General features: G+C 42.7%; 2 protein-coding genes across 3 annotated transcripts in view; one reads left to right on the forward strand and one right to left on the reverse strand.

Moving 5' to 3' along the window:
* SLC9D1 (solute carrier family 9 member D1) overlaps positions 1-11181 on the reverse strand; it is a 96476-nt gene extending 85295 nt beyond the window's left edge. The window contains exons 1-2 of the mRNA XM_089693542.1: positions 11052-11181; positions 2035-2552 (exon numbers count right to left, since the gene is read on the reverse strand). Coding sequence (XP_089549668.1) covers positions 2035-2472 — 438 coding nt within the window. The 5' untranslated portion in view covers positions 2473-2552; positions 11052-11181. The remainder of the gene's footprint in view (positions 1-2034; positions 2553-11051) is intronic.
* A 292-nt stretch (positions 11182-11473) lies between these two features.
* DCUN1D2 (defective in cullin neddylation 1 domain containing 2) overlaps positions 11474-22188 on the forward strand; it is a 47567-nt gene continuing 36852 nt past the window's right edge. Inside the window, exon 1 of one of the 2 annotated variants that reach the window (XM_089693545.1) lies at positions 11474-11609. In XM_089693545.1, the coding sequence (XP_089549671.1) occupies positions 11607-11609 (3 nt within the window). In that variant the 5' untranslated portion in view covers positions 11474-11606. Of the gene's footprint in view, positions 11610-20345; positions 20456-22188 lie in introns of those variants that run through there. The other variant, XM_089693546.1, reaches the window with a different exon arrangement.

Genomic DNA, 22188 nt, shown 5'->3' on the forward strand with positions numbered 1-22188 from the left:
GTAGGCTAAGGCTGATGGTAAAAGATTGACTTGGAAATGAGGAAAAGATTGCAGTGGTAATGATGGAAAGACAAGGGAAAGCACAGATCGACAGTTCACTTTTGGTACCCTGTAGGCATTAGAGAATATAAAGGCCAGCTGCAAATTCAGAATAGCATGCATGTTATTTACTGACCACTTTCATGCTAGAACATCTATATTATTGGTTCATGCACACAGAGCTTATAGGCAATTTCTTTGCCCAGCATCAACGTTGTGGCACCTTCCTGCGTACTGCCTACCATATAAATGAACAGTTGCACTCTTGTAAACACCAATGCTGCTTTGTATTGGTGGTTACCCAAGCATGGACATTGGATGTGTTTGCTTTTGTGAAAATATGCTGGAAGCACATGTGCAAGAATGCAGCCAAGTACAGCCATTAATGGCTGTACGTGTGAAGTGCAGCTCCCCAGGGGTGGGAAAGCACTAGAAAATTAGCAAAATGCCTATATAAGCTCTCCATGTGTATGAACCCTAAATGACAATGTGACTGAAAAAGTATCCATAAAGTTCCTAGGCATTTATTTGTAGAATGTAGGTTTCTTCACTTACAAATGTAAGCTATTGATACATTTATGCTGATTGTGGGCCCCCTAAACCACAATGAGGTTTGATCAGTTTAATTCACTTAAAGCGGAGTTCCACTCACTCTGTAAAAAAATAAAAGTCAGCAGCTACAAAAACTGTAGCTGCTGACTTTTAAAAAACAGACAGACACTCACCTGTCCCTCGATCCCGCGTTGCCCCCCGCCGCACCCATTTCACCGGCTGTCCTGTATTCCAGGAGACTGGCATCTTCAGTGTGGGCACCCGGCTGTGACAGCTTGCAGCTTCACAGCCGGGTGCTCACTGCGCATGCGCGAGTAGTGCTGCACTTCCTGAACGGCCCCGTCATCTTCTGGGACCTGTCACGTGTCCCACAAGACTTCAGGGAGGGAGGGTAGGAGGACAACTTCCGTTTCCGATCGCCTAGGCGATCGCAGCGGAAGTGGGATCCTGTCAAATTCAGGTACCCATTCCCCCAAACTCCAAAGGTGCCAATCCTTAATGGGGAGCAGGGGACCAATCTTTAAAGCGGAACTTCCCCTTTTGGGTGAAACTCCACTTTAAGCCTTTTTTTTTTTAGTTTTGGATAGAGTGATGAAAACCCCCATCGGGTTTTTTATTTTCCTTTTTTTTTTTTCGCTGTCTCACTGCTGGGGAAATTCAGTATCTCTATTTGTCCTGTTGACTATTGTCTTTAAAATTTTAGAGTTGTCACAGGAACAGGATGTGAGGGAAAATCTTGTAATTTGGAAAATATCCATTCCTGTGACAACAGTCTAAGAGGGCATATTACCTCGATTTGGAAAGATTTGCCAAATGTTTTTGGAACAGGAAATAAAGGAAAATCTTCTTGCTAGACATACATAGCAAAATCAATAAATTAAAAAAAGGGAGTGAGCAATGGGTGAGCTTGCATGGGACATTTTGACAATTATGTAACCTTAGCTCTGCTTAGATTATGTTTATCACTTATACAGGCATAGTGATAATCAGAACAGATCCTTGGTGCACTGGGCATAGTTTTCATCATATTCTCAGACTGAGCTAGTGAAAGGCTTACTTAAGTGTGATTCAGATTTTCAGGGGTTGATTTACTAAAAAGGCAAATAGATTTCACTTTGCAAAGGTATTTTGCAAAGGAATTTTCCCCAGACCCTAGCCAATGTGGTAAAGTTTCACTTTGCAAAAGGATACCCAATAACATACAAGAAAAAACAAAAACAGTATTTTGGACACCTGCCCATCACATCTACCATATGGTAAAATGTACTTGGACATTTCTCTGAATTATTGAGTTTGGGTTTTAACAATGAAGGGTACTGCTAATGCTAATGTTCTGTTCCAGCATGACTGTGCCTTGGTTTTAGTGTGATGGTCAGGTGTCCACAAACATTTTGATATAAGTATACATAGATTGTGTGCAAGTCTCCATCAAACATTACAAACCTTTATAGCAGCTTCTCTTAAAGCTTCCAGCCTCTGTCTGCTGCTTTCTTTCATGTTCACTACATCTTTGTAATCTCCTTGCAAAGCCCTGCGTAGCCCATTAACTGCTTGAAACACAGAGTTCTCACTCTCATTTAGCTCCTTCTGGAATATTTCAAATGTGTGCACTTGAAAGAGCTTCTCTTCAGGAGACAATCCAGGGTCTTTTTCCACAGCTTTGATAGCATTTTTCAGTTTATTAAGCACCACGTGCTTCTGGTGTAGTAGCCCAGACAGTTTTCGGCAGTTATTGAGTAGCCACTCTTTTTTTTGGCTGGCTGTTGCTCCCTTGCCTCGATGTAGCTTGATGGCATGTTTAGCTACCCCTTCATGCTCTGCTGCATGCATCAGGTGGTAACACAGCTGCAGAGGTAAAACCCACACAACGTAAATCTTCATGGCTTCTTTCTGCTACTGGCAATGACACTGAAAATCAGACTCTCCTGACGGCCTTATTATTTTGCACATGGCTTACATTCCTAGAAAAGAAGATTGGTGAAATTGTATTTACTTTAATGTTACTGTATAGTAAAATAAAGTAGATGATGAGAAAATGATGCCAATTATGATCCCATAATTCAACATTCTTTCCCCCATGGTTGCCTTATATACTTTTTTTTGGCTTTCATTTTGGGTCATATTTTTAGTGTCTTCCATATTTATTTGCCCACTCAACCCCATAGCAAACTGTTACTGAACATATTAATTGTACAACTGTAATTTTCATGTCCAGGTTCAACCGTTTATTTACTATGCAACACAGGCAACTTCTGTTAAATATATTTTAAAAAATGAATAGCACTATGAAAAAGACATACGCACCTCCAAAGCTCTGCTCAAGACTCATCCCTCCTGTACATGTACAATTTGGGCGCTTACCATTGTAGTCAGTCTCTACTTCCTATGAGAAAAAATGTATTGGCCACACGCCACTCTTCGCTCTACTAAGTAATTATTAAACCACGAACAGAAGGACACCGCTCCAGGTGTATGCAGCACTTAACACACCAACTACATAGGTGCTCAGCCTGCCTCACCTTCAGAAGACAGCACAAATCAAGGAAATGGGCACACACTCCACTGGGTCTTGATGATTTATTGAAAATTGTCATAAAAATATCAAAGGTACTTTAGCACACAAGTAAAAGCTGTAAACAGGAAAGAGGTTTCCTGTTTACATCTTTTACTTGTGTGCTAACGTACCTTCTGATATTTTTATGATAATTTTTCAATACATCACCAAGACCCAGTGGAGTGTGTGCCCATTTCCTTGATTTTTACATAATTATTAGTTGTCAACTAATGACTGAATACAACAATGCCTCCACCTGGGGACCAGCAATTATTTTCAGCAAGCCAGGAGTGGTGAAACACGTCAATAAAAGGTTGTTTCCCTGGTAAAGACATTGTTGCAGTCACTTTGTTGACAAATAATAAATACGGCAGGAGGAGCTAAGAGTGGCTGATACATTTTTTCATATTCCTGAGGAGCACTATGGTTGAATATAATGAAGGACATCAAATCAAAGTAGAAACAATTTAGATACAACTGTTGGCAACTGTGCAAATGATCATAAGAGAGAAATTCAAGCATAGGTTTAATAAAAAAAGTTTTAATATTTAAAAAAACGTATTATTATAATTATGCAGGCTTAAACTGGTATTAAACCCAAAACCAAACAAACATTCTATATATTGCAGCTTACCAATAAATAGATGTGGTGGCTGCATTGCTTTTTATTTATTTATTTTTTTAAAGAAGGTTTCCCCTGGTGATCTAACCAGTAACACCTCTCCTGTATTAGAGTGCCCCCACTTTGGATGAAGGAGCATAGGGGCACTTCTGGACAGCAGCATTGTTAATCTGGGTGTAGATTTAGACAGACTAACAAATTGATGCTGAACTCCAGCTCATACTTTATACATTGTATGCACAATTATTAGGTAACGTGTATTTTTGAGGATTAATTACATTATTGAACAACTACAGTGCTCTCGGTCAATCCAAAAATGTTAATAAACCTCAAACCTGAATATTAAAGTAAAAGTGAGGTTTTGACTTTCAGAATATCTATGTGTGCACAATTATTGGACAACTATTAGTGTGCAGAATTATTATGCAACTAAACGAAAAACAAAAATTTTCCCATCTCACGTTTATTTTCTTCTGTTAAAGTGACAATAATAAAACAACTCAAAATTTACAAATAAACGTTTCAGGCATTGAAAGAAAAAAAAAAAAAAAAAAAAATCAGTGACCAATATAGCCACTCTTCTTTTCAATAACATAGTCATATGCCTTCCATTCATGGAGTCTGTCAGATTCCTGATCTGTTGAAGATCAACTTTTTGTGCAGAGGCAACCACAGCCTCCCAGACACTGTTCAGAGAAGTGTACTGTTTTCCTTCACCATAAATCTCCCATTTAAGAAGGGCCCACAAGTTTTTAACAGGATTTAGGTCAGGTGAGGAATAGGGCCATGTCAATATTCTTTCATCTTTAAGGCCTTTACTGGCTAGCCACCTAGTGGAGTACTTCGATACATGCCATGGAGCATTGTCCTGCATAAATATAGTCTTCGCAAAAGATGCAGGCTTTTTCCTGTACCACTGGCAGTAGGTTTAGGAATTGATTTTGAGTCCATCTTCAACCCAAAAAAGGTCCAACTAGCTCATCTTTCTTTATACCAGACCATATCAGTACCCCAGCTCTGTGCCTGTTAGTGATCCAGCCACGAGCCTATCTATCTGGTCCATCAAGAGACACTTACATCTCATCAGTCCATAAAACCTTTGAAAAATCTATCTTCAGATATTTCTTGGCCAAGTCTTGACATTTCAACTTATGTGTCTTGTTCAGTGGTGGTCGGGTTTCAGCTCCCTTACCTTGGCCAGGTCTCTTAACACTGAACACTTTGTACTTCTGGGCACTCCATGTAGGTTGCAGTTCTAGAATATGACAGCATCGGAGGAAAATGGGTTTGTGGTGGCTTAACTTTCATTCTTCTCAAATCTTTGGCAGTTAATTTGCACCTTTGTTTCTCAACACATTTTTTTTTACCCTGTGCAATAAAACCTTTTATGGTTCTGTTATCACACCCCAATATCTTAGCAATTTCAAGAGTGCTGCATCCCTCTGAATGACTTTTTAGAGTCAGTTAAATCTCTTTTTTGGCCCATTTTACCTGAGGGAAAAGAAGCTGCCTAATAATTATGCACACTTTGATATAAGGTGTTGATCTCCTTATGCCACACTCTCCCTCATTACACAAATACACATCACTTGATATGCTTAAATCCAATAAGCACTCAAGTTCATACAGCTTGGAGTTGGACAATATGCATAAAAATGATGATTTAGTCAAAATACTCACTTTCCTAACAAGAGTGCACACAGTGTAGGCAGTACACCGCAAACAGCTTTTTTCCTTTTGGGATAAAAAAAAAGCTGATCATTTTTTTTGCACTCCTGTCAGTGGTAAATGGTTTTTCTCATCCCTGCTTACTGGCCAGAGCACCGGGTGAAAATAAAGCTAAGGAAGACAAAAAAAAAAAATTACTGCAGCCACCACATCTAAGAATTGGTAAGCTGCAATATTAAAAATGTTTGCTTTTGGGTTTAACCACTTCAGTGGTGCCTCATCAGTCCCCATCAGTGCTGCCTCATCAGCGCCCATCAGTGGTGCCTCATCAGCGCCCATCAGTGGTGCCTCATCAGCGCCCATCAGTGGTGCCTCATCAGCGCCCATCAGTGGTGCCTCATCAGCGCCCATCAGTGAAAAAGAAAAATTACTTATTTGCAACATTTTATAACTTTTGGTCTTTTTGGTCCAAACTTTGGTCTTTTTTCATTTGTTTAGCAAAAAATAAAAAATCCCAATGGTAATTAAATACCACCAAAAGAAAGCTCAGTCTAAAAAAAAAAAGATAGATAAAAATTTCATATGGGTATAATGTGTCATGACTACGCAACTGTCATTCAAAGTGCGACAATGCTGAAAATTGGCCTGGGCAGTGACCAGTACTGAAATGGTTAATACTGCTTTAACTATAAAAGGTTTACACGCACATCCCTAAAAAGCTTTATATAGTTTCTCTATGGAAGACTCAGAGCTAAGAGATTAGGGGGTATCCTGTACCCCTAACTTTTTCTCCTCCAGTTTACTGAGCGAACACAGTATTGAAAAGACTACAACGACTGGAGGTCAACTGCTTGTTTTTTTGAATCCCACAAGAACAGCCAAGGAGTTATAAAAATTAAAGTGGATCTGTACTCAATTTTCTGATTTGGATTCGCAGTTACCAAAGTTTGTTACCTGATGCTGGCTTGTCTGCCTACTGCTATTCAATTAAGACTGCCTGTGAAGGAACTCTTACGTGATGTTGAATCTTCATCAAGAGATGACTAAAGATGACTTACTTTTAAGCGCTTGAAAACAAGGAAAGGATAATTGCCAAAGCCCACAAAGAAAAATATACTTTTGTGTAATTCAGCAAATGCATCCCTCTGCTCTGCGTCCCACAATTCTGCTTTCTTCTTAACATTTGCTTGCCAAGTCCTATTACCGCAACATGGGAATAAGGGCATCTTCTTCGTCTTGAGCAAGTTTTGACTTGTTTGTGTAAAATCCAGATTTGCACAATTTTGGGGGCACTAGCAGAGGATTTGCAGGCTGGGGTGAGCTGGAACAATAAGAACAGGCACCGTCTTGTTCCTGCTGCACAGCCTTAAAGCGGTATTAAACCGCACTAAAAAAAAAAAAGCACATTATGAAGGACTTACCTTAAAATGAAGACTTCCAGCGGCACGCTGTCACCGCGGCAGAGGCTTTCATCTTCACCCGGTCTTCCTTACGTGTTTGTGAGCTCCGGCCGTCTGACTGACTGAGCCACGATGTGGCGGTCCCGGTCCTGGGCTACAGCCACTGCACAGTACTTTGAAGGAACAGCACAAGTATGCCATTCCTTCTGAGCACATGCGCCTGCTCTCAAAAAGAGCAATATCTGCTAAACGGTGCATGTTTAGGAGATATTCATTTTACCTACAGGTAAGCTTTATTATAAACCAAGGGTGGACTGACAACTCATGGGGCCCCCGGGTGACAGGAAATCATGGGGCCCTGTGTCTTCACCCACATTCAAACCACACCCAAAAAAGCCTATGAAAGGTGCCAAGGGCATCTCATGGGGCCCCCTACTGACCCTGGGCCCTCGGCAGTGCCCTAATGCCTAAATGGTCAGTCCGCCCGTTATAAACTTACCTGTAGGTAAAATTATACAAAAAGAGTTTACTACCACTTTAAATTAGAATTCTGGGTTAATCTTAAAATTGTCCCTTGCCCCATCCTAACACCTATACTAACTAACCTGTGGATGAAATATACATAAGCTTACTCATTTTCAGGCCGCTCTGGACCAGTTACATGATCTCCCCCCAGCAGCTACAGGGGAAGAGAGAGATAGAGAGATATAGAGACCTCAAAAACAGCTGGTAATCCCTGAGCGGCGACGTCAACTATAGGCTTACTGTGGCCTATTCACTGTCGGCACCCCCTCCTCTTCCCTGTAACCAGCGCTACCTGATACATGACTGGATCGGAGAGGTCGAATAGCATTTATGCATCTTTCTTTCACAGGTTAGTTATGACAGGGGGGTGGACATTTTTGAAAAAACTACTTGTCCAGGGACTAAATCAGTGCCCCAATCTACTTGTCCCTCATGACAATCTATGTCTAGGCCAAAATGTATTCTGCTACATGTCTTTGGTAAAAAAAAAAAAAAATCCCAATACATGCAAATTAATTGGTTTACGTGAAAGTTATAAAGTTTACAAATGGCGGTATATATACTGGAATTTTTTTTTTTGCACTAGTAATGACGCCGATCAGCAACTTATAGTGGGACTGCAGCGGGCATTCTGGCACTGGGGGGGAATGACTTGGTGTCACTGACATCCCCAGTGACATAGATACAGTAATCAGCGCTAAAAAAAAATAAAAATAAAAAAAAGCACTGACACTAATATTGGCACTGGGCAGGAAGGGGTTAACATGAGGGGTGATCAAAGGGTTAACTGTATGCTGGGAGTGTTTTACTGGGGGGCGGTGTGTTGGTGCTTCACTGTAAGCACACTGCTCTGGATGGCTGTATATTCTGCAATATTTACATTTTTGGTAAACTGATTCAATGAATCCAAGCTCTGAAAGCTGAGATAACATGCACTGCATTGATGCATTCACACAATTTCACAGTTTTCATTGTGTGGAAGCAATCAGCGGCAGCGCTGCCGCCCAAATGCTTCCATCTGACAGGTGAGCCCTGCTGCTTGCCCGTTTTAAAGGCTAGTTCTGATTAGCTGAGAATTCTACTTTAAAGTTTGAGCAGAGGTTTACTATATAGACTATATATTCAAATTCCTGCATAAGTTCACTGGTTCTCATATATATATATATATATATATATAATAAATAATCAGTTTCTAGAAACTGTTCCCCCCCATACATCTATCACAAAGTATCACATGTGTATCAAACAATCTTTATGGAAACAAAGAAAGCACTGAGAGATAGATACTATCTAATTTTCTAAAGTCCAATTGTCAATCTTTATTTCTAATAACGATAATAGCCACATGGCCAGTAAAAGTTGATAAAACTAAAGCAAGAAAATGTGATACACCAACTAGATTGACTATAGCTGTTATTTTGCATTCTGGTGTAGTTTTGATGCAGTTTGCCATGTTCCAGTATGGCTCTGTGCAGAAAAAAATGCAGCATGTTCTACTTTTTTTTTTCTGCACGGGAAATTGACTGCACTGGTGTGAACTAGGGCCATTGGAATACATGGAAAACACTGTGCATGCATTTTTGATACAGAACAAAAGCTCACTGAACTGCATCTAGTGTGAACTAGTCCTTAGGGCCAGTTAACACACTAGAAACGCAGTCCTGATGAATTCTGGATTAGTTTCCGCATGCACGTTTTTGAAGCATTCCAGTTCGGTTTTTATGCATTCCAGTTCATTTTTTCCCCTCTCTTTTTCTTCAAATTAAATAGGGACATATGGGTTCCAGTGCGTTTGTGTGTGTTCCAGTGCATTTTACCGCGTCCAGTACAGTTCTGTGCAGGAAAAATGCAGCTTGTTCTTTTTTTTTTCTGTAACTGGAATGCACTGGAACTTCTGGAGGGAGAGGACAGGTGCAGGGTGCGTGCTAAGGAGAGCTGCCGAACTACCTCCTTCTAATGGTTCTCCCATCCTACATATCAAATACAGGATGGCTAATTGAGTTTTCAACAGGACACTGAGGCAAAGCCTGGTCTACGACATATAGAAAGCTTTTTCTTTTCTGCAAAAAAGGTACATTAAAGCAGAACTTCAGGCAAAAACTTCTTTACATGTCCTTGTTGCCGATTTCCTACTTTCACTGAATATGATATCCATCTTTTGGTTCACTAAGCAGTTGCTCTGAAATATCCTATTCATGTTCAAATCAAACTGTCAATTCTCTTTGGTTTCCGATTTGTAAGACCGGTAGCTGCTATGGCCCCTATTCCCCCAGCCACTGGTCTTGGCACATCCCTTCTGTAGTTCTTTCTCCAGGAAGAAGTGATGTCATTCAGCCCCAGTTGCAGTGGTGGGCAGATGGGAATTTAACATATACAGGCCTAGTGTACCCACCCACATTCAACGCAATTTCCTGTGGATGATGGGAACTGTAGTTTCCTTTTACCAGAGAGAGAGAGAGGATATGATGTAATCTTGCTGTTACACCTCCTCCTTGGCAGAGCAGATGCTAGCACATTTTGAATTACAGAGATGAGCTCATAAAAATTCAACTAGACTTTTCTCCTAAATGGTAAGGATTTTCAAAAATGTATTAACGGTTTAGTGTAGGGGGGTGTATCAATGGGTGATTTTTTTGGGCAGCACAGTGGCTAAATGGTTAGCACTTCCACCTGGCAGTACTAGGGTCGTTGGTTCGAATCCCAACCATGGCACCACCTGCCTGGAGTTTGCATGTTCTCCCTGTGCCTGCGTGGGTTTCCTCCGGGTACTCCAGTTTCCTTCCACTCTCCAAAGACATGCTGGTAGGTTAATTGGATCCTGTCTAAATTGTCCCTAGTATGTGTATGTATGAATGGGAGTTAGGGACCTTAGATTGTACGCCCCTTGAGGGTTAGGGACTGATGTGAATGTACAATAGATATGTAAAGCGCTGCGTAAATTAACGGCACTATATATGTACCTGAAATAAATTTTTTTACCTATCCCAGAATTCTTCTTTAATGGTATAGTGGTACATGGGGAAGATGGAATTTAGAAAAAAAAAACAAAAACTCCCAAATACTTAGCTGAACCCTCACTTGATCCAGCGCTGTCCCCATCTGCAGGTCTTCTCCCTTCACTTCCTGCTCTCACAGGTGGAGCTGCTGTAAGTCAAATTCTGTGAGGAGAGAGCAGGGGGCAGAGCTAAGCTGAGCTGTGTGTGTGTCTATGGACGCACACAGCTTTCTATGGGGACACCCACAAGGAGCGGACAGCACCGGAGAGAGGACACAAAAAGAGGTAAGAGACTGCTCTATGCAATATCATTGTACAAAGCAGGGAAGGAGAACATCCTTTATATTTTAGCAAAAAAGGAGCTTTTATTAGCACTTTAACCCTTGAAAATGAAAGCTAGAAGCTGATTGGTTGCCATGCAATGAATGAATCTCACTACTCCATTCTTAGTAGAATGAAAAAGAGGTGTTTGCCAAAAAATCATTGCCATGTCATTGGTAGCTGGCAGAGGCCCTTGTGGAGGTGTGTGAGCCCCTCCTGCACATCACTGTGGTTGGGGTGAGATGTCACCCGGTGGTGTGTGTCCATTGAGTTGTAGTGATCACTTCCTGGGTGGGTGTGTACAGGGGAGGGCCATGTCAGCAGCACTAGTACTCAATAAAGCTGTGCGGAGCCGGGGGCAACCGTCCTACTCACCCTACAATCGCCCGCTCCTCTCATCACTGCCCTGCCATATGTCCTCCTGCTGGCCAGCTCCAGCCGCTGCCAGCGTCACCAGGCGGCACTACTCCTCGAGCCACCAGCAATTCACAACACACATCCCTATACGTCATCACCCCGCGCAGCGCACGGTCTTATGGGAGCTGTAGTGTACTGATTATGTCATCCCCGCGCACAGCTCTGACCCAATGTGAGAGAATGTTCTCGTGGAATTCTAAACATTTTATCGCGGAGTTCTCCACACCTTCCCCCATTCTTGTGCTCTCAGAGGCCATGTTCTAGGGTCTTTTCAGGACATACCTTAGGCAGGGCTGGGTGAAGGGGAAATATCAGGGTATGCGCGTCGTCACCCACGCCAATAGGTTGCTATGGGCGGATCCTTTCCTACGGCAGCCCCATGAGCTTGGATGTTGGTGGAAAGGACTACAATTCCCGGCGACCTCTGTGGCAGGGGGCGGGCTGGCAGTGTGGGGACTGCGCGTGCGCGCTGACACCTCCGAGCTGTGGAGTTAGGTGATCGGTGGAGATAAAATGGTAGGTTCGGGGTAGAGGGAGGTGGTGGTGTGTGTGACAGCAGGCTACTGCCGGGGGTCAGGGCTAGGGAGGGCTGAGCGGGAGGAAGGGAGGGGCAGCTGTGTCCTCTGCCTGTACAGATCATGGAGGAAGGTCACCCTGCTGACAGGGAGCAAAACACCGGGGAGCAGCAGCAGGTCCTACCTGGAAGAAGGACAGTGTGGGGGTCCCTGTGATGGCATTGTCACCTGTCAACAGGTGTGGGGCCTTCATGATCACTCACCTGACACTCCAGAAATGAGTGAAGTCTCCATCACCTCCAATGTAAACATCTCCAGTTCACACATTGTACTCAGTGCTAGGATTCAAGTAGAACTAAAGGCCACATTTCTATTTTAGTCTTGTATAGAGCAGAAATGGATTAGAGCCCCTGTCATGTTTTTATTCTTGTCTGTGTCCCCTTTAAGGAGATTCACCCTCTCCATTTGTTCAGTTTACCATGGTCACCGAGAGTGAAAGAAAATCTCATGTGTTTGGTTGTCACCAGAACAGGAAGAGAGGGGAAAACTTCCAATGGGGACACTAGTTCTGTTGACACACTGGGATTTCCTCTCCCTTCCTTTTGTGGCTGTGGGACAGGAAGTGAAGGGAAATCTCCAGACAGTAAAAAAAAAAAAAAAAAACTTTGGATACACACACACTGGCCGTTTTTATTAGGTACATCTGTTCAATTGCTTGGTAATGCAAACTGCTAATCAGCCAATCACATGGCAGCAACTCAATGTATTTAGGCATGTAGACGTGGTGAAGATGATTTGTTGAAGTTCAAACTGAGCATCAAAATGAGGAAGAAAGGGGATTTAAGTGACTTTGAATGTGACATGGTTGTTGGTGCCAGACAGGCTGGTCTGATTATTTCAAAAACTGCTGATCTACTGGGATTTTCATGCACAGCCATCTCTAGGGAAATCAAGACTCATCAGACCAGGCAACGTTTTTCCAATCTTCTATTGTCCAATTTTGGAGCACCTGTGTGACTTGTAGCCTTCCTTTTCCTGTTCTTAGCTGACAGGAGTGGCACCCGGTGTGGTCTTCTGCTGCTGTAGCCCATCTGCTTCAAGGTTCGACGTGTTGTGCATTCAGAGATGGTATTCCGCATACCTTGGTTGTAATGAGTGGATATTTGCGTTACTGTTGCCTTTCTTACATCTCACACCAGTCTGCCCATTCTCCTCTGTCATCAGCAAGGTATTTTCATCTATACAACTGCCACTCACTGGATATTTTCTCTCTCAGACCATTCTCTGTAAACCCTCATGGGTGTCAAACTAGTGGCCCTCCAGCTGTTCCCAAACTACAAGTCCCATGAGGCATTGCAAGATTGATAGTTACAAGCATGACTCCCAAAGGCAGAGGCATGATGGAACTTGTAGTTTCGCATCAGCTGGAGGGCTGCCAGTTTGACACCCTTGCTATAGATAATTGTGCATGAAAATCCCAGTAGATCAGCAGTTTTTTAAATACTCAGACCAGCCCGTCTGGCACCAACACCCATGCCACGTTCAAAGTCACTTAAATCCCCTTTCTTCCCCATTCTGATGCTAGCTTTGAACTTCAGCAAGTCGTCATCACATCTAGAGGCCTTAATGCATTGAGTTGCTGCTATGTGATTGGCTGATTAGCAATTTGTGTTACCAAGCAATTGAACAGGTGTACCTAATAAAGAGATCAGTGATTGCAATTCTGTGTTACACTAGCCACAATGAAAAAAAAAGTTTCTTTTAGTTCTACTTTAATTGACAGCAAAAAGGAATCTGATTTCCTTTGCTGGTTTTAGATGATCTAAATCTGTGATAAATATTGAGGTTGTACCTTGCCACTGTCTATAAAGGCACTATGGTGATTGGATTTTTAGTAAAATGCTGTCTCCATGGTTGGCATACTGTATCCAAAAGTGGGGTAGGCCTGTTTTTTCTTTTCTGCAATAATTAAGGGGCTCCACTCACCAAATTCGGCTGATCAAATAACCATGTAAGGCCAGACAATTTAAGATACTGTCATTTGCAGCAAATTTATTTTTAATTTGTTTACATTGATAGTTTGTGTTATTATTATATCTGGAGATCCTGCCATGAGGGTTATTGTTCAGGCACTTCCTTTAATGAGATGACAATGCTCTGTTCCTCTCTCCCAGTTGTCTTAAGGGATAAGTTCACCTTTTTAGAAAACATAATAAATGCACTTTTTTTTTTGTTTGTTTCTGGGGCCTGTAAAGCATTGCACCAGTGATCAGCAGATCTCTGGTGCCATGCAGTTCTCCTGCAGACTTGTCAGTGTATCTGTGTGCTTGTACATCCAGATACTTACAGGAAGACTCAATGAACTACCACAGCGGCGTGATATATCATTGAGAACTACAATCCGACAGCCACAAAGGTTGTCAGAACTTGTAATGTTCTCATTGACAGAATACTGTGAATGAGTGATGTGGCTGGGCAGGTGGAGCCCCACATTACAAATTGTGACAGCTAGCAGGGAGGAGAAGATCCCCCGCTAGCTGTCACAACTAGGAGTGGGGGCCGTGCTGGTCATAACATATTGTGTTACACCCTGAATATGGCTGTAACATATTACGAAAGGTGAACTTATCCTTTAAAGGGATATTTTACCTTTACCAAAAAGCTGCCTATGCAGATAAGGGGTGTCTGTAGATAAAAACAAACTGTGCAGCTCTGACTAAAGTTGAATCATTTCCTTGTTATAGGTGTAGGCCATTTACATACCTCCTGAAGCCTGACTGAAAAACTCCCAGTTCGTTGCTAGGTGAGGCCTAGTCATTACTGTTCACCTCCGCCATCACAAGAGGGTGTTCTCAGATGCTGAGCTCAGAGCTGCTACATAAGGGGATAGAGAGAGAGAGCATGTGAGGGGATTTTATTCAGAGAAAGAGCTCACTCCTGTGATGGTGGAGGTGAGCAGTAATGACTAGGCCTCACTTAGCAATGTCTTAGCAACGTCCTGGGATTACTCCACTAAGGTTCCATGAGGTACATAAATGGCCTACACCTATAGCAAGGGTATTATTCAACTTTAGCCAGAAACACAATTTATCTTCCACAGACACCCCTTACCTGCATAGGCAAGTTTCTGGAAAAGGTGAATTAACACTTTATTGATTAGTCACCTGGTCGTGTGGTGGAGATAGTAGGTAGCCATGTTGATGCTCGATAATACAGACATGGTCTACTGTTGTCACTCTTAGGAAGCGACTGCGGAGGATTGACATGCAGTCAGTGCTTTAAGACAGGAAGTGGCTGTAGGAGATCAGAAATGGCCACACCAGTTTTTGGTTTTTTTTCTCGTTCCATCCATCCAGAGAAAAAAAAAAGCAGATTCCTCCATCCACTCAAATGCAGTAGATGGAGGCATTTCTCTCCCCCCTTCTGCTGGGACATAATATTCTGTCAGCAGGATTCCATGCTGCCAGAATACAGAGATTAGTGGCTGCAGCTGCTGATCAGCAAAAGTTTTCCAACGTGTCCATTTCGAAGACATCAATTGTTAGCACAGGGCGGGCCACACCCTGATCGAAATTTGGCCGGTCCCTGCTGAACCAGCTAAATTTCAATCCATTTATGGACAGCTTAAAGTGGAGCTCCACCCAAAAGGGGAAGTTCCTGCTTTAAAGACTGGTTCCCCACTCGCCCATTAAGGGGGGAGCAGGTACCCGAAATTGACAGGTACCCGATCCCACTTCCACTGCGATCACTTAGGCGATCGGAAGTGGAAATTGTCCTCCCTCCCCGGAACACACTGTGCGGCCGATGAACTGGGCAGTGGGGGGGACTCCGCGGGATTGCGGGACAGGTGAGTGGCTGTTTTTGTAGCTGCTGACTTTTATTTTATCACAGTGTGACTGGAACTCCGCTTTAAGGGCTCATTTACACCGGATATGGTGGGAATATGCTATCAGCTATTTTCAAGTGCAGCCCCCAACACATAGTCAAAGCAGAATGCTTTGTTTCCAAAGGGATGAAAAAAAAATGCGCAATGAAAACCTGAAGAATGATTTAAATTGTCCCCTTTGTTTTAAATGTTATTGTTACTGTCTTCATTCTCCTTGGAGAGGCATGCTTTTACTTGTCCTGCCCTGGTAGTATCTGGTCAAGAAATGAAAGTATATCACAGCCAGGAAAAAAAAACTGACAGAGGTTCCAATCCTGCTCTACTGGCCAAACAAAAAAGAAACATTGTGGTTGTAGCTTGGAACCCTACTATTGTTTCCAGCAAAGAAGCTTCTGTTTGATCTGTAACTGCCATGGTACTGCACAGGTGGTCAGTTATGACTTTAGCGGTTAGATGGCCAATTCACACCAGTGCGTTGATCTGCGTTTTAGCACAGCTGTAACCCGCAAATCAACAGAAATCTAAAAAACAGCTTCCAATGTGTCCTATTCACACCATAACGCTCCATTGACCTGCGTTGCACTAAAATGCAACATGTATGCATTTTAACGCAACGGATGCAAGCGGATGTCAAGATATCCTGTGAAAATGCAGTACGCATTAACGCATGCTAACAGATGTCAGTGCTTGACTAAAATGGATGGAAATGTGCATCCACTTTCTATACATTTTAGCGTAATGCAGGCCATAGACAGGTCGAAAACCGGCCATTTAAGAAAAAAAAAAAATCGGTTGTTCAGTAGGCCGACATTACCACCAATGGTAAAAAAAAATCGTCCCGTCTACAGCCGGCATTTATTTACTTCTGTCCCTTGCAGAGAGCTCCGCTATTATATTTGACATGAAAAAGTCTTGCGGTTGCAACAATGTATCCATTTGTATTCATTTCGGATACAGATGTTTTTATTCGGATACAAATAGATACATTGTTGCAACCACAAGACTTTTCATATAAAATTTAATAGCGGACTGGAATTCTTCTTCTTGCAGGTCACGGCTCATGCGCAGATTTTTTATCGGTAAAACAATTTGCCCATCATTGCCGGGAAAATAGTCCGATCTGCAAAATCGGCCGATTTTTTTTCCAACTGTACCGATAAAAAAAATGTGCCAAAACCCCGAAAAATGGCCGACCAATTAACCCACTAATGGTGAGAAAATCGCCAGATTTTCGACCCGTCTATGGCCTGCATAAGTCAGTGTGAATTGGCCTTGACAGTTTAGTTGAGAACACAAGCAAACGTGGCAGTTGGCATTCCTGGCATGCCGGGAATGGAACTGTTTTTTGAAACTATTAGGGCTCGTTCACACTAGGCTGTTTTACCAACGCTGGCCAAACGCCCCTATAGCGTTTGGCAAGCGTTGGTCCGGCGTTTGCGGAGCGTTTTTTTAACGCTCCGCAAACGCCGCATGCGCGGTTTAGCGGCGGTTGCTAGGCGTTTGCCGAGCGTTAATAACGCCCCACAAACGCCTATAATGCAGTTTGAGTGGTGTTACCGCTCCGCAACCGCGTTGCAACCGCACCGCAAACGCCGGCCGGGCGTTTGCGGAGCGGCACCATAGACGAGAATAGGAGGCTTCAAAGCCTCCTGACTCGACCAGAGGCATCCGTTTTGCCGCGACGCAACGCGACGCAAACGCTCCCGTTAGAACAGCACCATGTGCTGTAATGTGCAGAATTGGCAGAGGCGTTTGGGAAGCGGTAAAAACGCTTCCCAAACGCCTCTCTGCCTCCTGCACACAACGCTAGTGTGAACGTAGCCTTAAATCCATGAGTTTAGTTCCAATTTAAGAATAAAGACACCCAGACACTAGAAGGAGGGCAGTTGAGATTTCTCTCAATGAACATTTTTTTCTTTTCTCTTTGTTTTAGCACAGCTGTAAAATGCATATCAATGGAAGGACAAACAATAATTTTCAATGTGTCCTATTCACACCATAACACTGTGTTGTGCTAAATTGTATGCATGTATGTTAGCTCAACGCAACGGATGTAAGCGGATTTCAGCACAATGCACAGGATATCCTATGAAAATACAGTACGCTGCATTGACCTGCGTTGTGCTAAAATGCAACATGTATGCATTTTAGCTCAATGCAACGGATATAAGCAGATTTCAACACAATGCACAGGATATCCTTTGAAAATGCAGTACGCTTTAACACATGCTAAAATGCATGCCAACGGACATCAAAATGTATGTCAACGGATGACAGTGCATGACTAAAATGGATGGAAATGTGAATTGGCCTTTATAGAATGGAGCATGGAGTTCTCATGCCTTTAGCAGTCATAAATGTAAAAGAGTTCAAAAAGTTTTGGATGCGGTTTAGTTCACCCTAGGCCCCTTTCAGGCAGGGCTGACCTGCCAGCGGATCCATTTGCTCAGTGGGGAATTTCTCCACTGATCCCTGCTGAGTAAGCGGATGACAGGTCTGTGTCTGCTTTGCTGCTGCAGAGCGGACACAGACACAGCCTGCTTCTTGAAATAGACCGCCTGTCTGTTTCCACCCAACTGTCACCCGATCTGCCGGATGGATGGGGAACGGATACTTCATCCATCTGTTTTTGGTGTACAGGATCAGATTGGATGCTGGTGGGTGTCAACGGACATTTGTCCACTGACACCCGCTGGTCTATAGAGATGTATGGATTGAAATAGATCGCCTGTCATTTCCACCCGACTGTCATCCGATCTGCCGGACGGATGGGGAGCGGATCCCCATCCATCTGTTTTTGGCATATTGGATTGGATGCTGGTGGGTGTCAGTGGACATTTGTCCACTGACACCCACTGATCTGTAGAGATGTATGGATGGTCCAATCGGTTCCACCTGAAAAAACTGACAGGCGGACCCGATTGGTCCGTCAGTGTGAAAGGAGCCTTTAAACAAAACAAAATATAATTCATAATAAACTGGGAACAGGTAACTCTTTATTGCAGAAGAGGTGTGCTATATCTTTCTCTGCAGTAACAAACACCTACCTGCTTGCAGATTTTTTTTGAATACACACTGACCCTTGCACATTCTGACTGTGAATGACAGACTCCTGTGTACTGGATGATGTCATTCCCTGACTAACCAATCAAGAGGTACATGGAAGAAGCTGGGGAGAAAATGACAGCTGCCAGTGAGGGATTTAACTACAAATCGCTAGAATGAGGAGGTATTTCTTTGAGTTTAGTTCCACTTTAACCACTTCCTGTCCGGACACTTTTACCCCCTTCCTGTCTAGGGCAATTTTCAGCTTTCAGCGCTATCACACTTTGAATGACAATTGCGCGGTCATGCAATACTATACCCATATGAATTTTTTACCATTTTTTTGAGACAGATAAAGCTTTATTTTGGTGGTATTTATTCATCGCTGGGATTTTTATTTTTTTTGCTATGTAAATGAAAAAGTCCAAAACTTTTGAAAAAAAGTGTTTTTCTTATAAAATTTTGCAAATAAATAATCTTTCATAAATCTTGACCAAAATGTATTCCGTTATATTTTTAGTAAAAAAAAAAAAATAAGCCAAATTAGTTTATAACCAAAAATTATCATTTTTAAAAAAATTTTTACATTTTAATTTTTTTATATTATTATTTATGGAGTTTTTTTTTGTTTTTTTTTACATACTGTCACCCTAGCAGTACAGTGTCACCATGGTGACACTGTACTACTTGTGGGGGGTGATGTAGATTTTTTTTATTTTTTTTTATTTTTACAGTGATTGCTTTTACACCCGTATAGAATGTAAAAGCAATCATTTCTCTTTCTCTCTGTCTGCATTCTTGCAGCTATTGAGAAATACTGAGTGAGCTGTGATTGGTCACAGCTTGTCACATGGTACAAGGCTGTTGTGAATAGCCTTGTACCATGTGACCTCTGTGATCATTCACAGATTTCACACGTAGTAAGCAATGATGTCACAAGTGACATCTTGCTTACTACTTTGCATGTGATCGGGACCTCGTACAGAGGTCCCGCCCGATAATCTGTGTTTCACTGTGTCCGGAGCACACAGCGGGCACCGGATCGCGGTGCTGCGCACTCCCAGGGAGTTTATGAACAGCAACCCGCCCCTGGAGTGCCGCCGCCCTGCCGTTTATAAACAGCAGGCGGACGGCAAGTGGTTAAGGTTACATTCACACTGGCAATTTAGTCTGGTGCAAATTTTAGGGCAGGAATCTTCAGATTTCTAACGCACGTAAAGTGTGTCCAGCAGCAATCGCCACAGGAAATCATTGGATGTTCGGAGAGCCATGAATAGCCGTGTTTGTCAGCGACCTGTTGTTATAGTGAATGTGGCCGGTGGCCGCACCTAGTCAGTCATAGCCTCAGCACAAATCACAAGATTTCTGCCACTGCAATTTGTGCTGGTCTAGATCGTTGGTGTGAATGTAGCCTAAGGCCCTGGAAGTTGATATTGTGGTGTGTACCTGCTAGTTGGAACACAATGTGATTAGTAAAAGTTCAGACAGTTGGCAGGTCAGCAACTTTCAGACCTCAGGGGGCATCTCACCTCTAAGTGTTATCTCCCCAGACAAACTAAGTAAAGCTAAATATAAATAGGCACGCAGTATTCTGTTGATTAACCACTTCCCGTCCGCCTTATAGCAGTAATACTGCTACAGGGCAGCACAGGTATGCAAAATCACGTATATGCATGTGTGTGTATATATATATATATATGTGTGTGTGTGTGTGTGATTTTGTAAATGACCGTTGGCGCTATATAAATCCTGTATAATAATAATTTTCCATTTCCGGGTAGATGGGGTGCACGCGAGCTGCGCACAAGCCCTGCCTGCGCCGCTATTTGCGGCCCTGGCTTTCAGTCACCTGGTCCCGACCGATGATTATTTTCCGGCACCCGATAATTGAGCATTACTGACGGAGGTAGACAACTGTAAGTAAACAATACAGTCCTCTTCCCTGTCAGCTCCTGCACACTGCTATGCATGGCTTTGCATAGTAGAGCCATGCAAAGCAGTGTGCTTACAGTGAAACACACACACAAAAACAGCACACCTTTAACCCTTTGATCACCCCACATGTTAACCCCTTCCTGCCCAGTGCCATTTGTACAGTGTCAGTGCTTTTCAATAGCACTGATCACTGTATTGGTGTCAGTGACACCAAGTCAGTTCCCCCCCAGTATCAGAATGCCCGCCGCTGATCCTTGCTATTACCACTAAAAAAAAAATAAAAAAATCCCAGTATATATACCTCCATTTGTAAACACTATAACTTTGACATAAATCAATTAATTTACCGTATTGGGATTTTTTTTAAGCAAAGACTTGTAGCAGAATGCATTTTGGCCTAAATTTATGACAAAATTAGATTTTTTAATTTTTGTTACTGGACATGTTTAATAGCAAAAAGTCAAAAATATTGGTTTTTTTTTTTTCTTTAAATTGTCGGGTTTTTTTATAGCGCAAAAAACAGGCGATCAAATACCACTGAATGGGGGAAAAAGATCTTAAATTTAATTTGGGTGCAGCATTGCATGACCGCGCAATTGTCAGTTAAAAATAACACAGCGCCATAACACAAAAAATGGCCTGGTCAGGAAGGGGGGTAAATCCTCTGGAGGGCAAGTGGTTAAGAACAAAATGTTTATGTTTTTAAGTCCAATAGTGACTGGCTCTACAAGTAGATGAGCAATATCAGAGCTGCTTAAAGGCATAGTCCACCTTTTCCAAGCAATATATGCACCTGCACTAATAAAATAAAATGTGCATTTGCTAAATGTTTGCATTGCAGCCACGATTAGTACATCAGTGATGTAACGCAGAGATACCTTCAAACTCTTCCTCCAGCCCCAGGTCTGTATGGCGGTATAGACCTTTTGTTATTGAGCAAGAGGAAGTAAACACTGGACTACAGGTGCAGTGATGTCACCTCACTTGTGCTTCATGTAGATCTACCGAATCACAGTGGCAGATAGGACTTGTAGTCTTTCCATTCACCGATCCCTGTGATAAGATGGTGTGGCTGTGCAGGCAGAGCCACACCAAGTTCAAAAGAATACGGGATGCTCCAAGAAGAAATTCCCCACAATTCAGGCAAGTGGGGTGCTGGGGCATGTGGCCATAAGGGTGTAACATAAAACATGGTACCAACGGTGGACTTTGCTTTTCAGTTCACCTATCTAGGCAGAAATATGAACTCTGCTTCTGAAAAGGTTAGTTGCATGGTTTTGTGCTGATGCCTCAATACAGTCACTGAGCTAGACAGAGATAAGGAATTCTGCCTTATCTCTCACTTTCATTTGCTGCATGCTTGTTGTAAGTCATTGACGCCAACATTTCACGGCTGGATTTGTTCAGGCAGGTAGGATTTCTGAAGACGATCAGCAAGGGCAGCCCTCAACTGAATGACAGGCTGATAGGATGTAGACTGTCCATGGCTGTAAGCAAGTATCTGCACATACAGTGGTTAGTCTGCGGTTAAGGACAGATGTCTGCCGATAGACTGCATCACAGGGCAGACATCTGTTCCTAACTGCAGGATGTGTGGATGCATGCTTACAGCTTTCTATCAGCCTGTCATTCATTTGTACAGACTGAGCAACTGCCACTGATCACAACACCTGGGATCCCGGTTGCAGGTATACTTGCCATGCTATGGCCGATT

The sequence above is a fragment of the Staurois parvus genome, unplaced genomic scaffold (genome assembly GCF_062004578.1).
Source record: "Staurois parvus isolate SC_StPar_1 unplaced genomic scaffold, SC_StPar_1.0 ptg000634l, whole genome shotgun sequence".
Lineage (NCBI taxonomy): Eukaryota > Metazoa > Chordata > Amphibia > Anura > Ranidae > Staurois > Staurois parvus.